Source organism: Littorina saxatilis, linkage group LG13 (assembly GCF_037325665.1).
Source record: "Littorina saxatilis isolate snail1 linkage group LG13, US_GU_Lsax_2.0, whole genome shotgun sequence".
Taxonomy (NCBI): Eukaryota; Metazoa; Mollusca; class Gastropoda; order Littorinimorpha; family Littorinidae; genus Littorina; species Littorina saxatilis.
Window position 1 is genome coordinate 17,259,169 of NC_090257.1, and position 21,074 is coordinate 17,280,242.

Consider the following 21,074-nt stretch of genomic DNA (forward strand, 5'->3'; position numbering starts at 1 on the left):
AAGAGGGAGAGCAACATATACGGCCTTCACCTTGCCAAAGCCTTTCGAATGGAGAACGGAGCACTGAGCGCTCGATCGCAGCCAAGAAGGCAAATTGGGTGATGAAATACCTGTGACCTCCTCCCCCCCCCCCCCCCCCCCTCCTCCCCCACCACTCCTTCGCCGCATTAGTGGCGTGTGTTCTCGCTTCCTCCCTTTCACATGGGAGAGAGACTCATACCTTGCAAATGGAATCTGTCGCTCTCCGTGTCTCTCTCTCCCCACACGGCAGATCGATGGTGTCTCTTTATCGGCCTCTAATGGTTATTTACCTCCCCCCCTCCATTATGTGTGTGCGTGTTGTGTACGTGTGTGTGCGTGTGTGTGTGTGTGACGGAGAGTACTGAGGTCATGTAAATATATAGCAAGCCAGGTTAGGGATTAACCGCACCCAATTTATGACACCTTGCCTCTCAGCACTTACATAATTATATCCTCACTTCATCCAGATATTAATACTCACACAGGAGAGCGAAAAACTAAAATACCAAAAAGCACTGTACTTACGTTTGAATGACGAAAACAAAACAAATACAGTCGAAACGTTGTCTGTATTTGTTTCGTTTCTGTCATTTCAACGTGAGTACAGTGCTTTGGGGTATTTTTGTAAAATAAATGTACTAAGTCTTATTTGCACGACCTACACAACACAATAGTGAATACAATACTATTATATTTGATTGTCTGTCAGTAGAGAATTTTTTTCTGGCTTGTCACATTAATTTTGATAAACAAACAGAGTACTTACTGGATCACATCACAAACTAATCAGAAGAAGGCCTTGAACTGAGGACTTTATGAAACCAACCTGTTTTGAAAAGCGGCAAATACGATTAGCAACACACACACACACACACACACACACACACACGTGCAAAAATGCTGCAAGCATAATCGGTCTATTGGAAAGGGGCCCAGTGTTCTTGGCATTAAAATACTCTTCCCAGCGCCTTGTGACAAAAATTGTCTTGGCAAGCCATGCTCATTCTTTCTGTCAGGGATAGGAAATACCGGGCGTGTTTCCACTTACATTGTACGCTGGGGTTACTTTTTTGGTGTGATCTTCATTCACCATATTCTTTTTCTTTTCCTTCTTTCTCTTCTTTTTGTCCGTTCTTCTTTCTTTCTTTGCTGGTTGTTTGGGTACACAATACCTCACCGGGTTTCAGTTTGAACATTTTCAATAATGGTTGATATGAGGTATGTCAAGCTTCCGGTACAGTTTCATAACGCTCACTCACTTTTAAAATACTCTAATCTTCTCTTATTTTATCCGGAATAGAGGCTCGATAGTAGATCTACAGACAGATGTTGCATGCGCACATACGAGAGAGAGAGAGAGCATCTCGCAAAGCCAGTGAGAGGGAGGGGTTAGGGGGGAGGGGGTTGGGGGGGGGGGGGGGGATAGAGAGATCGAGAAAAAGACTCGAGTCACATATTTTTAACCAGTGAGATATAGAGGGCGTTGTGTGTGTCATCGTGATCTTAGGCAATTCGTATGCAGTCGTATAAAAAACAAAAAGACAGAAAGAGGAAAAGAGAGAGGTAGAGAGAGAGGTAGAGAGGTAGAGAGATAGAGAGAGAGAGAGAGAGAGAGAGAGAGAGAGAGAGAGAGAGAGAGAGAGAGAGAGAGAGATAAGAGAGAGAGAGAGAGACAGACAGGGGTCCACTGCATGAAAAAGGACAACTAGAGGTAGAGAGGGATGTTTCAGTACTCACAGACAGCATGAGACACCTCCTCCCCGTTTGTGTTGGTGCTCTCCGCTTTGACGTGCGATGACTTGGCCGCCTGCTTCCGACTCTCCACAAAGTCCGGCATCACTGCGTCTATCAGGGACAGTGTCTCCAAGCCTTTCTCCGTGCCATCCTGCAAGATGAACAACAATACTGGTTAAGTCCGGCATCACTGCATCTATCAGGGACAGGGACCCCAAGCTTTTCTACATTGGGTGTGCACGTTAAAGATCCCACGATTGACAAAAGGGTCTTTCCTGGCAAAATTGCTTAGGCAGTTAATAATTGTCTACCTATACCCGTGTGACTTGGAATAATAGGCCGTGAAAGGTAAATTATGCGCCGAAATGGCTGCAATCTACTGGCCGTATAAAATTTCATCTCACACGGCATCACTGCAGAGCGCCTAGAACTGTACCCACGGAATATGCGCGATATAAGCGTCATTGATTGATTGATTGATCACTGCATCTATCAGGGACAGGGTCCCCAAGCCTTTCTCTGTACCATCCTGCAAGATGAACAACAATACTGGTCAAGTCCGGCATCACTGCATAATATCAGGGACAGGGTCCGCAAGCCTTTCTCTGTACCATCCTGCAAGATGAACAACAATACTGGTCAAGTCCGGCATCACTGCATATATCAGGGACAGGGTCCCCAAGCCTTTCTCTGTACCATCCTGCAAGATGAACAACAATACTGGTCAAGTCCGGCATCACTGCATCTATCAGGGACAGGGTCCCCAAGCCTTTCTCTGTACCATCCTGCAAGATGAACAACAATACTGGTCAAGTCCGGCATCACTGCATCTACCAGCGACAGTGTTTCCAAGCCTTTCTCGGTGCCATCCTGCAAGATGAAAACTCGTTAATTAAGTGCCATTCGCCTATGGGTCTGAATTTAAAAGTGAAAACCTTGTGTACGCTTGTATTAAAATTGAGCTATCGTTTGACTGTGTTTTTAACTTAACCCCCTTCGTGAAAACACGCAAGCACAAGACCAAGTGCGCACGGAAAAGATCCTGTAGTCCATGTCAGAGTTCGGTGGGTTATAGAAACACAAAAATACCCAGCATGTACTTGCAAAAGGTATGTTTTGTCAAAAATTAAACGTTCCATTAACTATCCATTCTTGGTTTTTTTATTCTTCTTAAATTGTTTTGGCAAAGCTTATGACAAAGACTGAAGTGAAATCATTTCTACAGTAAAAAAAAAGAAAAAAATAGGATGGGGGATGGTCCATTACTCATGCAAACTAACCTGTCAAATGAAGGCCCCTCTAAAAATAGAACACCTCTAAATAAAGACACTGTTGCCCTCTGCCCATGAACTCAACCATTGTATAAGGTCCCTCCAATAAATAGCGCCTATAAATAAAGGACAATGTTCTGTTGTTCATTGTCCCTGAACTAAACCAAAGTAGCGCCGTAACAAAAGGACACCTGAATGTAAGTGACACCTTTCATCCGTCCCAAGGATGTCCTTTTGTGACAGGTAACACTGTCCCGATAAGAATGGTATCTGATTCAAGCTTCAAGTGGCAAAAACAAGGAAGAAAAAAAAAAAGAAAAAAAAAGTGTGTGAATGAGGTTGTGTGGTTACGCCAGTTGACAAAGCCATCATATACACTGGGGTAGTAATAGTATCTGAGTGGTCTCTTTATCTCTCCCCCCCTCCCCCCCCTCCACTCACTTTACCTCCCTCCCGTCCCTCGCTCTCTTTGCCTCTCCTACTTTCCTGTCACTCTCTCTCCTTCCCTCTTCCCTCACCTCACCCCCCCCCCCCTCTCTCTCTCTCTGCGTTTTTCTTCACTCCTGCAAAGTTGTTTTTTTGGCGAAATGTTGTGATTAATTGCCAGTCAAGAATGGAAGGGAAGAGATGAAAGAGAGATACATATTCATGCAACGACATCATCCTGAACTCAGGTCAACATGAGTTCGGCTCATTCTATAACTGGCGATAGCCGTTGAGCGATGATGATCAGAATGGCAACGACATCACAAAACTCGCTTTTGCCAATGCCACCACACAGACATTCTGCAAGCTTGCAGGTATCCGCAGGTGTTCATATAAATTGCAACAGATAATACTATCGCTATTTATGTGCAACATATCAGTTTACACCCAGACATGTTGCGTTATTTGTGTGCATCTGTATAATCAATACTGCAGGGCTGTTAGACTAGAGCAAGTCCATTGCCGAGATATTTATTTCTGACCGTAGGTGTGGCGCTCTCAGCCATGGCGCAAGCTTGCCAATGAAGTCTTGTCACATGAAATATTTGAGACACATCGGACAAAAATATCAATGTGTCAGACGTCACACATGCCAACGTAGTGTCCCCACTGAACCTAACTTCACTCAATTGATACAAGATAAACACTGATCCATTTACAGTGTTCGTCACCGCCCAATCTTCTCTGTTGGACATTGATTTCAAATCTACGACATGTATTTCCCAATATTACTGGCCAATGTGCATGCACAGTAAATCATACTGTACCACCCAAAATCTGACAAACTGTCACACACAGGTTCAGCTAAAGATGTTCTTTTGAATACAGCATGTATTTTTCTCACTTGCGTTGAAAAGCCACAGCGTAGGCAAAACGAGAGAGAAAAAAAGTTTGAGACTCTTGCAGTGAAATAGCAATTACAGAAAAAAAATGCGTGGGACTAAATTGCAGTGACTCGACCTTTTATCCAGGAAACACGCTGTCCATACTGTCACAGGACATTGAAAGAAGAAGAAAAGTTTAGGGCAAGTACTCCTTCTAGTAGTCCTTGGTTTAGGGGCTTACTGTCCGTCAGGTCTAAATTGCCTATATTGGACATGACTTGGTTTATACGATAAACAGAATTCGGGACATTCGGGACATTCGGGACATTGACTGACTACTCTTCTTTTAATGGGTCGACTCGATAGCTCCACACCCGCCTCTATCTACATTGACTGACTACTCTTCTTTTAATGGGTCGACTCGATAGCTCCACACCCGCCTCTATCTCTCTATTGCAGCCCTTCGACCCCCACCCTCTCGTCTTCCATGGAAGGAAAAAAAACGCAATATCAAGAACCACGCATGTGCCGTTGCCCCTATATACCCCGTCCCCTCCTTTTCCAACCCAGCCACCCCTCGAGTCAACAGCCTGAATGGACTTGTCCGCATACAGGATAAAGGTAATGCACGCGGGGGGGGGGGGGGGGGGGGGGGGGGGGGGGAGAAGAAAATACCACGTTACAAGGAAAGAGGGGAGAAGGGTAGGGTTGCCGGAGAGAGGAGGGAGAGAGGAGGGGAGGCTTTCGCACAACCGGGACATTATCTCAGTCTGGTTCAATAACACTAACAGGACAAAATCAAATCTAAAGCCCTTTCCAAGCTGTGGTCGCTTTTTGTCGCAGCGCCACTACACGGAGTAGAGAGAACGAGAGAAAGACTCGCATGCTAGCGAGGGAAAAAGGAAACTCCCGAAAAACTCCCATTAATTTGGCCCCGAGCTTCGCACACAAACAAGTCTTCCGCAGGCTGACTCAGCAACGGGGTCCGGGGCCACTATGGTCCGATCCACCGTCCGGCTGCACAGGGAACGCAGACAAGCTCCAGTGCGAACTTATGGTCCGTTCCACGGACCAGGTGCCAGTATTAAAGCGGGCGCGTGACTGAGTGGCCTAGGGCAAAGCCGTGGTGTGCACGCGGGGTTTGCTGGCACAGTCAGGTGACTGTTCGCCACGTCATGACCCAGCGCGCACCCTGACGGTGTAACGGAACTGCGCATCCCCCCCATCGTCCAAACAAAACCATCAATGGAATAGTTGTAGGATCTTAGAGCAAGAATCTTCGGTGAGGACTTAAAAATTGACTAGGAAAAACTGACGCTGCTTGGCACAGGCGCATGACACACTTAGCTGCTGTAAATAGTGTGTGTATGAGTTTTTCTGGGCATCCTGTTTGGTTTGAACAATTTATTCACAAAATTACAGATAACATTAACAATGCCGCATACAATCAATTTAACAATGGAGCACAACAACCAAAGCTTAAACACGTGCTCTTAAAAGCAATATAATATATGATTAGGCGAGGATACGGGCGGACTCTTTTCGGCATCCTGTTGCCAAAATACATGAACATCTTCAGAACTGAAAAACAACTATGTCAGTCAATGAGAATATCGCATAATGAGTAACAGGTTATCCATGGATTGGACGAGAGTGTTGCAAGTCCTAGGGGTGGGGACAGTCGGTAGCTTGTCTGGCATAAAAACCTGCTCATAACCAATCAGTGGGGTTCGATCCTCGGGTCTGGTGAGGCATTCATTTCCTCGAGACAACTCTCTGAACACTCTGTTATCCAGAATCAACTTTGTAATTGAACAATGACTGGTGTTCGTCTTGACCTTCCCAGCGTGCATGCACGAGCACATACATTATATCAAATCTTCATGATAAAAACCTGAGGGTATCGAACACCAATACAAGCATGCAGGACAAAATCAAAAGGGTAGAGCCGTACTGTATGGCAGCTCGCTTTCCCCAGGGAGAAAGAACCCCAAAGTTCCATGAGGGAACCGTCACTCACACATGCTGTGAAATCACTTTACGTACAATACCTAAATATTATTTTTTCTTATGCGTTCATGGGCTGCAACTCCTGTGTACACATGTTCTTAACGATTGGCCATGTACGTGTATGACTCTTCTTTCCCTCACCAGTTATGCTGCAGGCGGGGAAATAGCTCAGTCGGTAGCAGCGCTGGCTTCAAAACCAGTTGTCGCTATCGGCGTGGGTTCGATCCCCACGTTCGGCAAGGGATTTATTTCCCAGAGTCAACTATGTGCAGACTCTCCTCGGTGGCCGAACACCCCCGTGTGCACGCATGCGCACGATAAAGAACCCAAGTTCACAGCGAAAGTCTCAGGGCTTGGAAACACGAATTCACGCATGCAGGAAAAAGAAAAAAATGTGGGTAGCTCGCTTTCCCCAGGGAGAAAGCTGCCCGAATTTCCATGAGGGTAACCTCACAGGACTATATAAAATCTTATCATTATCCTTAGGTCTTTTTGTATATAATTATATTTTTTATAAAAATATTTGTTAACATAAATAAAGAAGAAGCACTTTTACAGAAAAGTGAGGAAGTCTTAAATGTAACATTCCCCTCATCCTTCTGAATAAAATCTTTAGCTAAGTACCTGACTATCGTTAACAGAGAGGCTACATTTGATTGTTCCCCAACAAACTATCACTGTTCTAAAGCATGGTCATACCCAGCTTACTTGACTTTTAAGTCTTATCAGGGTGACTAGCAGTGCATAAAATTGATGCAACTAGTCTTTTTATTTTTAGCCACAATACACACCCGGGTTGCACAAAGCAAAAGGAAAAATGCACAATCACAATCAACCAAACAAAAACAATCAACATTCTATTCACCCCACTGACCTTCACCCCTGAATGCAAAACTTTCACCCCTGAATGCAAAACTTTCCCCCACCGCAAACACGGAAATGGGGCTGACGCAATCAGGAAAACCCAAGCTCAAACAAGAGGGGGGTCATATTTTTCTGGGGCCAACAATTCCCTGTCACCGGCCACAAAAGGCAGTCAATCAATCCAGCATAGCGACCAACCATTCGGAGACAACCGCTCCCGCGCTACTCTTTCCAACACAAAACGCGAGGGAAAACTGCTGCCTAAGAGAACGGAGAAGAGCGCAAAATCCCTCGGGGCGAAACCACCCCCTGTCTGACAAGCCTGACAATGTCTCCCTTTCAACAAAAACAACAAAAAAACGAAATACAGAAGTAGATTGCTGTATGTCTACATGTATACATATCACTCGGACAATAGAAACACACGGGCTGCTTTCTGTTGTGTATGAGGGCGGGTGTGGCACTTAGCACACTTTTATTACAAACACAGGCATTTATCTCCTCAAAACATGTACACACACAGTTTTGACAGCTCCCCTATATGTTACTACAACTACAAGCTTCTGTCATAGTCATACAGAACTTATCCTAACCAAAGAAAGGCGGTCAATAAATTAAGTCAGAGATGGAATTGAACAAACTACTATAAGTAGTGCTGTAAATGGGGTACAGAGTTCAAGTGATGATCTAGTAATTGCAGATGTATAACATAATTACATGTATACTGTCATTAACCACCAACCCCCCCCCCCCCACACACACACACAGAGCATTAATCACACTCACAGAACTTGCACTCGGGAAGTTCACACAGAATGATAAACAACCACAACCATTGACAAGAGACAAACATATTCAACAGCAAAAACACCTTTAAAGCCAAGGCCGCCAATATTCAAGCTTTTCCTGGGAGGGACAATGCTAGCATACTTAGCCTTTAGGGCACACTCAAATCCTCCAAACATTAACAATACCTAAAGTATAAAAAAGCTTCCTCAGACTAAATAACACTCAATGTCACTTTTTTCCCCAGAATAGCACAAATTAATACGATCTAATTTTTATGCTGGTGTAAAAAGCAGGATGTGACAAGCTGGAACAGGGCCAAAATTCAAGGTAATAAATAAAGAGAGGATGTAGGCTTCAAGTCTGAACCAGAAGTTCGCACAATTCTGAGGACAGTCTGTGTTCTTCAGTGCTCCCCCCACCACGACCGGATGTTGTTGTCATGCTTTTCCTGATCCCGAAGAATGTGAATGAAATGACTGCCTGAGAGAGAGCGAGAGAGAGAGAGAGAAATGGTTTACTGGTTAGGCAATCTGCCCATGACCAAGTGGGGATGGGAAGATTGGGCATAAGTTGGCTTCAGCATAATACATGACTTTTCGAAATAAACTTGGCCAACAAATTATTGCAACAAATTTCAAACCCAAATTAAAGCATTAATCCCCGTGTCATTTTATTAACACTTTATTTGCCAGAGAAGGCCGTTTACTTAACCTTCAGGATCACCATTTGGATTAAATATTTCTTTTACAGGGATCACGTGACCGCCGCTCAAGTGAGGGTACCCTCAAAATCGACCAGACAAAAACGGAAGAGCCGAATGAAAAATCGACAAAAAATCACAATAGGCAAAACTTTGCAACTTTGACATACGAGAAGAAAGTCAAACCAATTATCTACCCTGAACAGATTGTTTTGTTTTGCTACCTTGCGTAGTTCGCGTGCCATGCTATTCCTACTGATGCAGGTGTCGATCGCAAGTGCGGTCAAAAACGGGACTATTTGCGTCATTGGCTCACGAAGTGTAGCCTATGCGATCGTAACTTTGTCTGTCTGTGAGTTTGTGCGTGTGTGTGTGTGTGTGTGTGTGTGTGTGTGTGTGTGTGTGTGTGTGTGTGTGTGTGTGTGTGTGTGTGTGCGTGCGTGTGTGTGTGTATGTCTGTGGTAGAAACTTTAACATTTCCGAGTCTATGTGTGAGTGGTTATCCAAGACTATGGATAAAGCTCGCATAAGATTACGTCACGGTCAAAAGTGTTTGACGTCAATTAATGCATCATGACGGCATGCCTCCCTGTAGTCTTTCTCTCTCGCGTGGTGTGTGTGGTCTCGGTCATTGGTATTTTGAGCGGGCCGAGACTATTTGGCAGTCGTGTCCCTGTAAGTAGGCTACATGCAGACAGACAGATCTAGATCTAGTGTCTCTCTTTCTTGCACAGTGTCACCTAAGCTTACTGTGTGTGTGGGTGTGTATGTGTGACGGAGTGATTGAGTTTGTGTTACTGTTTGTCTAGTTCTTACGTGAGCCTTGAAGGCTTCGCCTCTTGTTTTTTAGGGGTATCATGACAAAAAAGTCTGCACTTTAGCAATGACTTGGTGGATTGCTTTGAAACTTTCAGAATATTTTACCAAGATACTTCGAGCGAAATGATGGATTGTTACAGGTGTTTGTTAAAATGTTATGCAATTTTTCGAAAGAAGTTTTTAATCTCGTCATAGGATTGTTCCCTTGGGTCAAAAAAAAATTATGACTTTGCATGTCTTTAGAAAAATGATTGATACACACACTGCTAAAGTTTTATGTGCGTGTAAGCACTGACGCAAATTTGCTGGACCAGTAAACACGCTACATATTTAAGCGATGATTCTGGTGCCACAGTGATGCCCAGCCAAGCGTGACCGTAGCATGTTTTCACACCGTATACCGTGGTTGCACTAGGCAAATCTGTCCGAAGCGGTTGCACCCTTATTTTTCTGTCTGAAGGAAGACACGCGACGTAAGTTTCTGCACAAAATCACCTGTAATTCCTCACAAACGACATATCATCACAAAACTACCGTTTGTACTTTGGCCTAAGGTGTCATAGCATCATATCATCGATTTGTTTCATTGCTTCAATGTGTTTGTGTGAACGTTGGGCTTCAAGTATTTACACATTTCAAGCGCATTATGTGCAAATTTTGACTTTCCGCAGTTACTAGGGAAATTCAAGCACACGCGATTGTAATGTGATCTATGGTCATTTCTTGACATCTGGGTCAGATGATATAAAGTGGTGCAGGAGCGTCATATTTCATGAATCTGTGAAGACATTCAAAGATTTGTCGGTTGCGCATCTCCAAAGTGGCTGGTTGCGCATCTCCGAAGTTTTAGCTTTGTTTCGGTTGCGCACCGCCAAAGCATTTTCTTTCTGTTTTGCCTACATTATGCTAAATAAAATTAATTATGTTGATCGTCAGCGCCCGCCCCAATTTTTGGGGCCGCCCGGAGGATTTTTTAAATATTTTTGTGCGTGATTTTCATTCTCCAAAGTGACATTTTCGCATCTGACAAGGCATGCACAATGTTGTGTGTGTGCGTGCATGTATGTGTATGTGTGTGTGTGTGTGTGTGTGTGTCACAGTGTGTGTGTGTGTGTGTGCATTTGTCGGTGTGAGCATTTGTCCTATGAGCAATTGTCATACAACCACAAAATGCAACAAAACTCTTGCCACGGTTAACAGTGGACAATTTGTTATGGGTCTTGGAGGAAAAAGTGTGTTTTGCGGCTTGACCAAACAGGATTTTTAAGGATAACGGGCTTGTGGGGTTTTCTTTTAACAGATTTAGCTTCATAACTTATTGTTAGCAAAACGTCAATTTACCTGAGCCTGCCCAGATCGTTTTGCCGTCTGGACAGCCAACCGCAGTCATGAAGCTGTATGATTTGTATACCATACATGTATTTCTCGATGTCAACTTTGTACCGACTCCTGTAGAGAGAGAGAGAGAGATACGAGAGAGAGACAGAGAGAGACAGAGAGAGACAGAGAGATACGAGAGAGAGAGAGAGAGAGAGAGAGAGAGAGAGAGAGAGAGAGAGAGAGAGAGAGAGAGAGAGAGAGATAATGTGTACACCAAATCGGCACAGACAAAGTGAAACAGATATATATATATGATTTTCCACGCCAATTTGGAACATACCCAGAGGCGGACACAAATAGATTCCTGTTTATTTCTTTGAAATATCCTCGGCGGTGTGCAACCGATTGCTTCGGGGATGTGCAACCAGAAAAACAGAGCGACTTCGGAGATGCGCAACCGACAAATCTTTGAATGTCTTCACAGATTCATGAAATATGACGCTCCTGCACCACTTTAAATCATATCATCTGACCCAGATGTCAAGAAATGACCATAGATCACATTACAATCGCGTGTAGCCTTTCTCATGTGCTTGAATTTCCCTAGTAACTGCGGAAAGTCAAAATTTGCACATAATGCGCTTGAAATGTGTAAATACTTGAAGGCCAACGTTCACAAACACATTGAAGCAATGAAACAAATCGATGATATGATGCTATGACACCTTAGGCCAAAGTACAAACGGTAGTTTTGTGATATGTCATTTGTGAGGAATTACAGGTGATTTTGTGCAGAAACTTACGTCGCGTGTCTCCCTTCGGACAGAACAAGAAGAGCAAACGCTCGATCGAGTCACTTTCGCAGTTCTGAATATTATATGAGGCATCAGATGGACAGGAAGAAATTGCTATTCACAACACAATGAGTCACGTTCACATAAAATTTGAGCCCGGTCACTTTTATAGTTTCCGAGAAAAGCCCAACGTTAAGTTGTGTGTTGCCGAACAGAAAAGGCTAGTTATCTCCCTTGTTTTTCTGATAACGTTCGTAAAAGGCTACAGATGTAAATACTTTGATGTAAAGAATAATCCTACAAAGTTTCAATCACATCCGATGAACTTTGTCAAAGATATAAAATGTCTAATTTTTCCTTTGACGCTGACCTGTGACCTTGAAAAAGGTCAAAGGTCAACGAAACCATCGTTAAAGTGTAGAGGTCATTGGAGGTCACGACTAAACAAAATATGAGCCCGATCGCTTTGATAGTTTCCGAGAAAAGTCCAACGTTAAGGTGGTGTCTACGGCCGGCCGGCCGGACAGACTAACACTGACCGATTACATAGAGTCACTTTTTCTCAAGTGACTCAAAAATAATTATAAGGGTGCAACCGCTACGGACAGATTTGCCTAGTGCAACCACAGGCGGAAGGTATCGTCCACTGGACTACTACTATCACAGAAAGACTACAAGGTACGTCACTCACCTTCGAGTCTTCTGTGTTCTTGGAGTCGCTTCCTGGGGAAAAATATTGTTCAAGACGGTTTGCCTCTTCCTACAGTCTGTGTAAGGTCAGATAAATACAGTTGAATGATTGTTTGAACTGTATGTACCTTTAATTTTCAGCTTCCGTGAACTAAGCTCCCAGGCACACAAAAGCGGCTGTTCCGTTGTACTCCCCTGTTTGTACCACATCTTTCGACTTTGGGCATTTTGTGGTGTTTAGGGACAGAAAATAATAGGTTTAGTCCTGTTTCATCGGGAAGTTAGCAGAAAAGGGTATGCTATCGCAGTATCGACATTTGTAAAGCTGAAAAACATTCCCGAGAAGAATTTCAAGTTGTCAGTGTATGCTGTTGTCGATCAGTGAAACATCGTGTGGTACAGGTGGGTAAACCGGAACCATGCGTCTTTATTGACAATATGCTTTTGGATATTGAGAAAAATGGCCGACTTCCGTGGCATTATGCTTTGATGATCGGAAGAGACTATCCAATCACAGCCCCCGAAATCCCCCACGTGTTCATCAGAATAGAGCTATATATACAGAGATTTATAAGTAGAAAGGGAGAGATGGGGGGATCGAGACTCAGAGAGAGAGAGAGAGAGGGGGGGGGGGGGGGATGGTGAGAGAGAGTGGGTGGGAGAGAGAGAGAGGGTGGGGAGAAAGAGAGTGGGGAGAAAGAGAGAGAGAGGGTGGGAAGAGAGGGTGGGGAGAGAGAGAGAGAGAGAGCTTACAGCCAGGAAATATGCCTTTGTCGTTTTTAAAATCTTAATCCTTGTCCGATTTGCCGCACTAATGGGAATGAAAAGCAAAAAGCTTTTCCGCGATTGTCGAAGTGCACTCTCGTACAAAACAAAATAACAAAATAAAATCAACAAACAACATGTAGAAGTTGTTTTGTCTTCTCTCTAACGGTAGAAGGATTGATAAAAACTGGAGATAGAGAGATAGAGATAGAGATAGAGAGAGAGAGAGAGAGAGAGAGAGAGAGAGAGAGAGAGAGAGAGAGAGAGAGAGAGATATAGAGACAGAGAGAGAGAGAGTGCGTGTGTGTGTGCTTATGTGCCCATGCGAGGATGGGTCTTGTTAGTGCAGTATTGGGGTCAAGGTGAAACTATCACACTTACTGAAACGATTTATAACCTTTTTTCAAAAACCAAGTATATAAACTGACCTCGGCAATGCTAATTTCGGCCTCAGTGTACTGTAGTCCCTTCTGGATGATGGAGAGCAGAGCGGCTGGCGGGACCAAGGCTCCATTAATGTTGGACTGACTGATGTGGCTCTCTATGCCAAACACGTAGGCAGAGTGCACAAAACCTGCACAAAGAAAAGATACACATATTTTTCACTTTTTGCTAATACACCATAAACACCACTGAAGTCGGCTGACAGTAACAAATTGGACAAATCGAAATGCATTACATTTAAAACCCGTTGTCAAAGTGACTGATGAGGCTTGTTTTGCCATTGCCAAACACATAGGCAGAGTGCACAAAACCCGCAAAAAGAAATAAAAACATGCATCTTAAAACTATTCATTAATGCCGCAAAAATAAAAACAAACAAAAACTGACAGTAACAATATGGACACATCAAAATGCATTACAACTCATCACAGAGATTGATGTGGCTCTCTCTGCCAAACAAGTAGACACAAAAGCTGCACGGAATTGAAAAAAATGCATATTTTCAATTTTGAACTATTCACTAGTGCAGCACAAAAGCCCCTGAACTAAGTCAGCTGATAGTAACACAAATCCCAGATTAAATTATCAATGCCTCACATTTACAATGCATTACTGGCGTGACAAACAATACATAAATAAATGAGGACTGGGTGGCCGAGTGGTAACGCACTTGCGCTCGGAAGCGAGTTCGACCCTGGGTCAGGGCGTTAGCAATTTTCTCCCCCGTTTCCTAACCTAGGTGGTGGGTTCAAGTGCTAATCTTTCGGATGAGACGAAAAACCGAGGTCCCTTCGTGTACACTACATTGGGGTGTGCACGTTTAAGATCCCACGATTGACACAAGGGTTTTTCCTGGCAAAATTGAAAAGGCATAGATACAAAAATGTCCACCAGAATACCCGGCGTGTGACTTGGAATAATAGGCCGTGAAAAGTAGGATATGCGCCGAAATGGCTGCGATCTGCTGGTCGATGTGAATGCGTGATGCATTGTGTAAAAAATTCCATCTCACACGGTATAAATAGATCCCTGCGCCTTGAGTCCGAGTCATGAGATACGCGCGCGATATATTATAAGACTTCATATATAAACACAAATAACATAACACACAAATAACCTGACTCAGACTACATGCACATGAATGGGATGGTGAGTGATCTGCTATCTGGCACACACCCCCCCCCCCCCCCCCCCTCCCCCCCCCCCCCCCCCCCCCCCCCCCCCCCCCCTATGTACCATAACATCTTCGAGTATACTGATAAATGCAAAGGCATGCACAGTGCGTGCCTGTTTTGATGTCAGATTAGCATAATAGGAAACCCTACACCTTTCCGTCTCACTTACTCGAATTCTTCCATTGTAACTGACACTGACTGTATGACACCAAGGATGGAGGTCACGCTAGCTTATGAAACGGTCTGTGACTCCCGTGAGAGCGACCTCAAGGTCACGCGTAAGTGTTGATCCCGATCTCTCTAGCGTGGCGGGCGTAACACGTGTGCAAGCACAGGCACAGGGAAAAAACATCAGCATTGTAAGAAGCATAATTATAGAAAATTAATGTAGAACATGGGACACACATAGCATTTTTCCTGTGCCCATGTGTCCAAGCGGTGTACATACATTTAGTAATTGTGTCACTGTCACTGTCCTCTGCACCTAGGCTATATGCCTGACAATTTATTCGTAAAGTGAATACACGTACGTACAGTGAGAACGTTATCAGTTTAACGTGTATTACTTCCTGCCCTGTTTTTTTTTTGTTTTTTTTTTTTTGGCAAGGATATATTGGATGCTTGCTTCAAAGGTATGTTATGTAAGTCTATCTCCCAATTTTAAAATACTCTAATCCTCTCTGATTTTATCCGAAATAGAGGCTCGATAGTAGATCTACAGACAGATGTTTCATGCGCACACACAAGAGAGAGAGAGAGAGAGAGAGGGAGAGAGAGAGAGATTGTTTGTTTGCTTAACGCCCAGCCGACCACGAAGGGCCATATCAGGGCGGAGAGGGGGGGGGGGGGGGGGACTCGAGGAAAGAGACAAACAGACAGGAAAAAAAGTAAAGAGGACTCGAACTCGGAAGAGAGAGACTGTCCCTCCCAAAACTCAAAAATAACAACTGCGAACAAAAAGCCCAAGACTTCCTCAACTTGTAAACCACACAAAAACACTGAACAAATTCACAAGCCTGCGTCAATCCCATGCAATTCAGGAAGCTGCAAAACCCTTCCCTACCTTGGGCTAACAGCAGGCCTCACGGGCCTGAGGAGGTCAAAAACCGCTTTGCACCCCCCTCCCCCCCATCACGGAGCGATTCTTCAATGATTGATTGAAACAGCCCCATGAGACGAAGAGCGGAACAACGCCCCATAGCAATAACTTGGGGTGGGAAGCAGAAGGCTGGGTGACACCAGTCATTGCACCTTCCTTATTCTTTTCCACAGTTCCAAAGTCCGGCCTTCGTCGAAGATTACTTGACCAAAATTTCAACCAATTTGATTGAAAAATGAGAGCGTGACAGTGCCGCCTCAACTTTCACGAAAAGCCGGATATGACGTCATCAAAGACATTTATCAAAAAAATGAAAAAAACGTCTGGGGATATCATACCCAGGAACTCTCATGTAAAATGTCATACAGATCGGTCCAGTAGTTTACTCTGAATCGCTCTACACACACACACACACACCACGACCCTCGTCTCGATTCCCTCCTCTACGTTAAAACATTTAGTCAAAACTTGACTAAATGTAAAAAGCTCTAAATATGTTTAAAAAAAATCGGTTAAGGAAACTCAAGGCATCCTGTCACAGGGGCGGACGAGGGAGGGGTGCACAGGGTGCAGGTGCACCCCCCCCCCCCTCCAGCAAAAAAAATCAAGTCTTTAGTGATTTTAAATGGAAATTGTGAATTTGGAAAGCTGATTCTATGACCATTTCTAAGTTCAAATGGCACCAGATGGCACCATTTTGCTTCTTTGGGCCAAAAAAATTTCCGGGGGGGCATGCCCCCGGACTCCCCTAGCAAATTCGGCCGCTTCGCGCCCATCACATTCACTTTCGATTCAAAGTGCACCCCCCATTACAAAGCAACTGATCCGCCCCTGTGTCAGGGAGAGACTGAGCCGAACTCATTTTGACCTGAGTACAGGATGGGTTCATCCACCATCTCAGATCTGGCCAGGCTTTTACATGAGATAAACCTATCCTTCGATTTGGGCACATACCAAAGATGAAAACTTTATTGTTGAAATGAAAAACTCTCCGACACAGAGCAAGATTGACCGATTGACAAATTGTTTTCCTGTATTTTCACGTAAAACTATGACACTGTAAAATACCGGACATTTTTGGCGAACACAAACACTGAAAACAGGTACCTTGTTTCCGTGACGTTCACTCTTCTTTCTGTTGTTAGACATTCCTCACTCAGTCACTGACAGTGACAGCACAATAAACAAAGAGTTCCTATTGCTAGTTTTAGCACCTGTCAAAGTGTTAAAACTACCGATCAGGAAGCATCACTATTCAGTCATGCAGAAATGTCACGCAATTATTCTTTCCTTTGACATTGAGGACCATTCATGATTCAAGCATATTGGGGCAAAGAACTTTGGCGTAAAACGACTGAAGAGCTTCTGCTGGTAAGTGGTTCCTGTCACGACCATATTTTTTCCTCCAGACAGTAAGACTTTTTTCTGCCACTCCAACAACAACAAAGCAGTGTCAGTCAGCCAAGAAACTGCATACCGCCACCAAAGGACAAATCGGCCGTCACACACACACCAATTATCAGAGAAATACAGACACACAAACATAAATACAGAGAAAGACAAAAACAGACACACAAACATACAAACACCAGTGCTTGCGCCTCTTCATCTGAGAGAGAGAGAGAAAAAAAAAGTGTAGCCATGAAAGTGTAAGAAATGGTGCTTAGGCCACAAAAAAAAGTTGTATGTTTCTGGTAACATGGCTCCAACAAATAGGGTAGGTAGGTAGGGATTTTTTGTTTGTTTATGTTATAACGGCGCCCTCACGCAACACTTCTAAGTTCTTACCCGATTCCTGTAGGTATCTGTAGACCAGAAAGTTGACCTCATCGCTTGCAATACTCATCTTGATGACGTAGTTTCAACGTGATCAATATCCTCCACAAGTAATCAGAACGATCATAGACTGCACCTGCAATTCAGACATAGCAAGCTAGGTTGAAAATAAAATCATTAAAAAAAACCATTAATAGAGTGTCCAGTGTCACTGTCAGGGGAGGTTGTCATGTATATATGTAGGTTTCTTCTCTACATTGCTAGCTTGTATGTAAGTTGTAACAGTATGAGATTTATCATTACAACTTTTATTTTTCAAATTACTTTTTGTAATGTGTATGGATGGATGTGTCTGCATCGTTTGAATCGGGGGGGGGAGAACAAATAAAATGAAAAATAAAATCATAGCTAGCATGTCAAAAAATGACTCACAGCACAAAACGTGCAGAAGATGAGTTTTGAATTCCTTTGTTTTATTAATAGACTAGGTAGTATTGTGATTAACAGTAAATCAGTGCGTGTGTGTTTTGTTGTTCTTCATTGCCGTGAGCTATTGCGAAAAGGGGTGAATAATAAGTGATCCTTAATACATTAGTAGTACATAATAATTTCATATAATTATTAGCCTGGGCTAATAACAAAGACTGGTGATCTATATGCAGCATGCACTGAACGCAATTTGTTATAATTTGGAGCATATTCAATACCATACACAAGTTACAGCAAGAAAAAGCTCACTGCTGCACAGTACTGCTTTCCACACAAACAAAACATTGTAAAATATAGATCTAAACTGTATTGCAGTTCTTTTAACCGTCACCATTTACAAACATGTCATAGACGACAAAAGACACATGTATTCAAAATGATCAACAGTGGTAATCACTGTGGTTAGTATTGCACACTGTGTGCATCTATACCGTAATTGAAATGAATAACATGGTAGTTTGGTACACCAAAGTAACAGCATATATATGACTGTTCTCTCTCTAAATTAGAACGCACAAATTCAACCATATCAAAACAAATCTCATACCTACTGATCACACAAAAAAGCGAAACAGAGCCACATACCTGATTCACAATAATGAACGCCAGTTGGGAAAACGAAACGAATCAGGTAAATCCCATGTTGCCAATTCGACGACAGCCACAGTTATAGGTACTCCACACTACAGTGTAGAAAACAGGGACTAGGCCATCCCTACCTCGAAAGCAGTCTGGAAACAAGAAGAGCAAACGCTCGATCGAGTCACTTTCGCAGTTCTGAATATTATATGAGGCATCAGATGGACAGGAAGAAATTGCTATTCACAACACAATACAGATGTAAATAATTTGATGTAAAGAATAATCCTATAAAGTTTGAATCAAATCCGATGAATAGTTTCAGAGATATGATATTTCAATTTTTTTCCTTCAAGACATACCTGTGACCTTGAAAAAGGTCAAAGGTCACCAAAGCAGACGTCAAAGTGTAGAGGTCACTGGGAGTCACGTTCACATAAAATTTGAGCCCGGTCACTTTTATAGTTTCCGAGAAAAGCCCAACGTTAAGTTGTGTGTTGCCGAACAGAAAAGGCTAGTTATCTCCCTTGTTTTTCTGATAACGTTCGTAAAAGGCTACAGATGTAAATACTTTGATGTAAAGAATAATCCTACAAAGTTTCAATCACATCCGATGAACTTTGTCAAAGATATAAAATGTCTAATTTTTCCTTTGACGCTGACCTGTGACCTTGAAAAAGGTCAAAGGTCAACGAAACCATCGTTAAAGTGTAGAGGTCATTGGAGGTCACGACTAAACAAAATATGAGCCGGATCGCTTTGATAGTTTCCGAGAAAAGTCCAACGTTAAGGTGGTGTCTACGGACGGCCGGCCGGCCGGCCAGACTAACACTGACCGATTACATAGAGTCACTTTTTCTCAAGTGACTCAAAAAAGGGAAAGAAAATGACAATTTTTTTTCAATCAGTAGACTACTAAATCCTGCCTGGAAGCAAATAAAATGCTGCTGGCAGTGTGTTGAGTGACAGATCTGACACATTATGAATGCATGACCATTATCTGAATGGTATCAGCAACATGGCCACTAATGGTGTGTTGCAAAGCCCCCTACTCACAGCCTTCTTCTTTGGGATTCTACCTAGCAGTGTTGTTCCCAGACTTGGAGAAATAAAGCGGTGTTGTTCCCAGACTCGGAAGACAATACTGCATAGGTCAGTTAGACCTGGATATAAAATCTGCATATATGTCGAAATGTACTGGCCTTCAAAACATTGTTCTGTCAAAAGACCCCCTGGCAGTCCTACATCAAATTGATCAATTCATGTCATAAATATTGGACGGCCGACCGGCACAAGGTGTCACATTAAAAAAAGTATGCCGTGCCTTTGACCAAGGCCTGAGTTCAACACCGCTATAGGTCATTTTGGATTCAGGAAATGATATTGATAAAGCCGAAATGCAATTCAAAAAGTTCAATCAATCTGATTGAAAAAATGAGGGCGTGTCAATGCTGTCTCAACTTTTACTATAAGTAAAAGCCTGATGATATATTATATATTCAACCGATCTTTATGAAACTGTACATATAAATTCTTCCAGATGATATTCCCAGAGACATATATATTTCGTTCTTTCATATATGAATTCTGGAAGAATCTATATACATGTACAGTTTCATAAAGATCGGTTGAATAGTTTTCTCAGAATTGCTCTACACCCTTGTCTCAAAACATTGTCAAAACTTGAATAAAGGTTAAAAAAAACACCCAAGTATACATTCTTCTGTAGGGTAATTGAGAAGACTGAAAAAGAGTGGATGGTAGGGCCGGACTAGGCTAAGAGGAGGGGGGGGGGGGGGGGGGTGCCAGTGGTGGTCCAGGGGGATGTTCCCCCTGGCCCCCTGAAGCTGATGGGTAGGTCATTTTCTGAGATAGGAAAATGGTCGCTCCTTGCATGAAACGGCATAAAATAAACAATAATAAAAAATGTTTTAAATAAGTGAGGTACATGTTTAGGCTAGGGGGGGGGGGGGGGGTTGCGCAACCCCCATAACCCCCCCGGTAGTCCGGCCCTGGATGGGGATTGTATAACAAGGTAAAGTGACCGTGGCTAACACACCTTACACCTATCTAGTCTAAAGTTCCTTTTCACCAGTAGAAATTCCAAAAATAAATATGCCATGGTTTGATGGGATCCCCACCCCCTTCCCCATCCCGCAGTCTATCTACATGCTGCGGATATTATTGTTGTGCAACGAACTGACATCAGGCAAACGTGCACTACTAGAAATTTCTCACGATCTAATCAGCAGAGCCAAGTGAGCGAAGATAAAACTCTTTGACATCAGCTGTAAGAATATCCACCAAACTTCACTCAGCCAGCCAATCAATTCTTTCAAAATATCAGCTTGCGCACAAACTCCCTGCGGCACGCACACACGCAGCAGAAATGGCGGGCCACGATAACACTACAGTCAGAGAGTGG

General features: G+C 43.3%; 1 protein-coding gene across 2 annotated transcripts in view; it reads right to left on the reverse strand.

Annotated features, from left to right (window-relative positions):
* The window catches only part of LOC138983739 (F-box-like/WD repeat-containing protein TBL1XR1), a 58,099-nt gene that overhangs the window by 35,956 nt on the left and 1,069 nt on the right, over positions 1 to 21,074 (reverse strand). For both annotated transcript variants that reach the window (XR_011461245.1, XM_070357046.1), the window contains exons 2-5: positions 18,656 to 18,801; positions 17,594 to 17,717; positions 13,516 to 13,661; positions 1,759 to 1,906 (exon numbers count right to left, since the gene is read on the reverse strand). Coding sequence is in view for 1 of the 2 variants with exons in the window: in XM_070357046.1 (XP_070213147.1) it covers positions 1,759 to 1,906; positions 13,516 to 13,661; positions 17,594 to 17,651 (352 nt within the window). In the remaining variant the exon portion in view is untranslated. The remainder of the gene's footprint in view (positions 1 to 1,758; positions 1,907 to 13,515; positions 13,662 to 17,593; positions 17,718 to 18,655; positions 18,802 to 21,074) is intronic.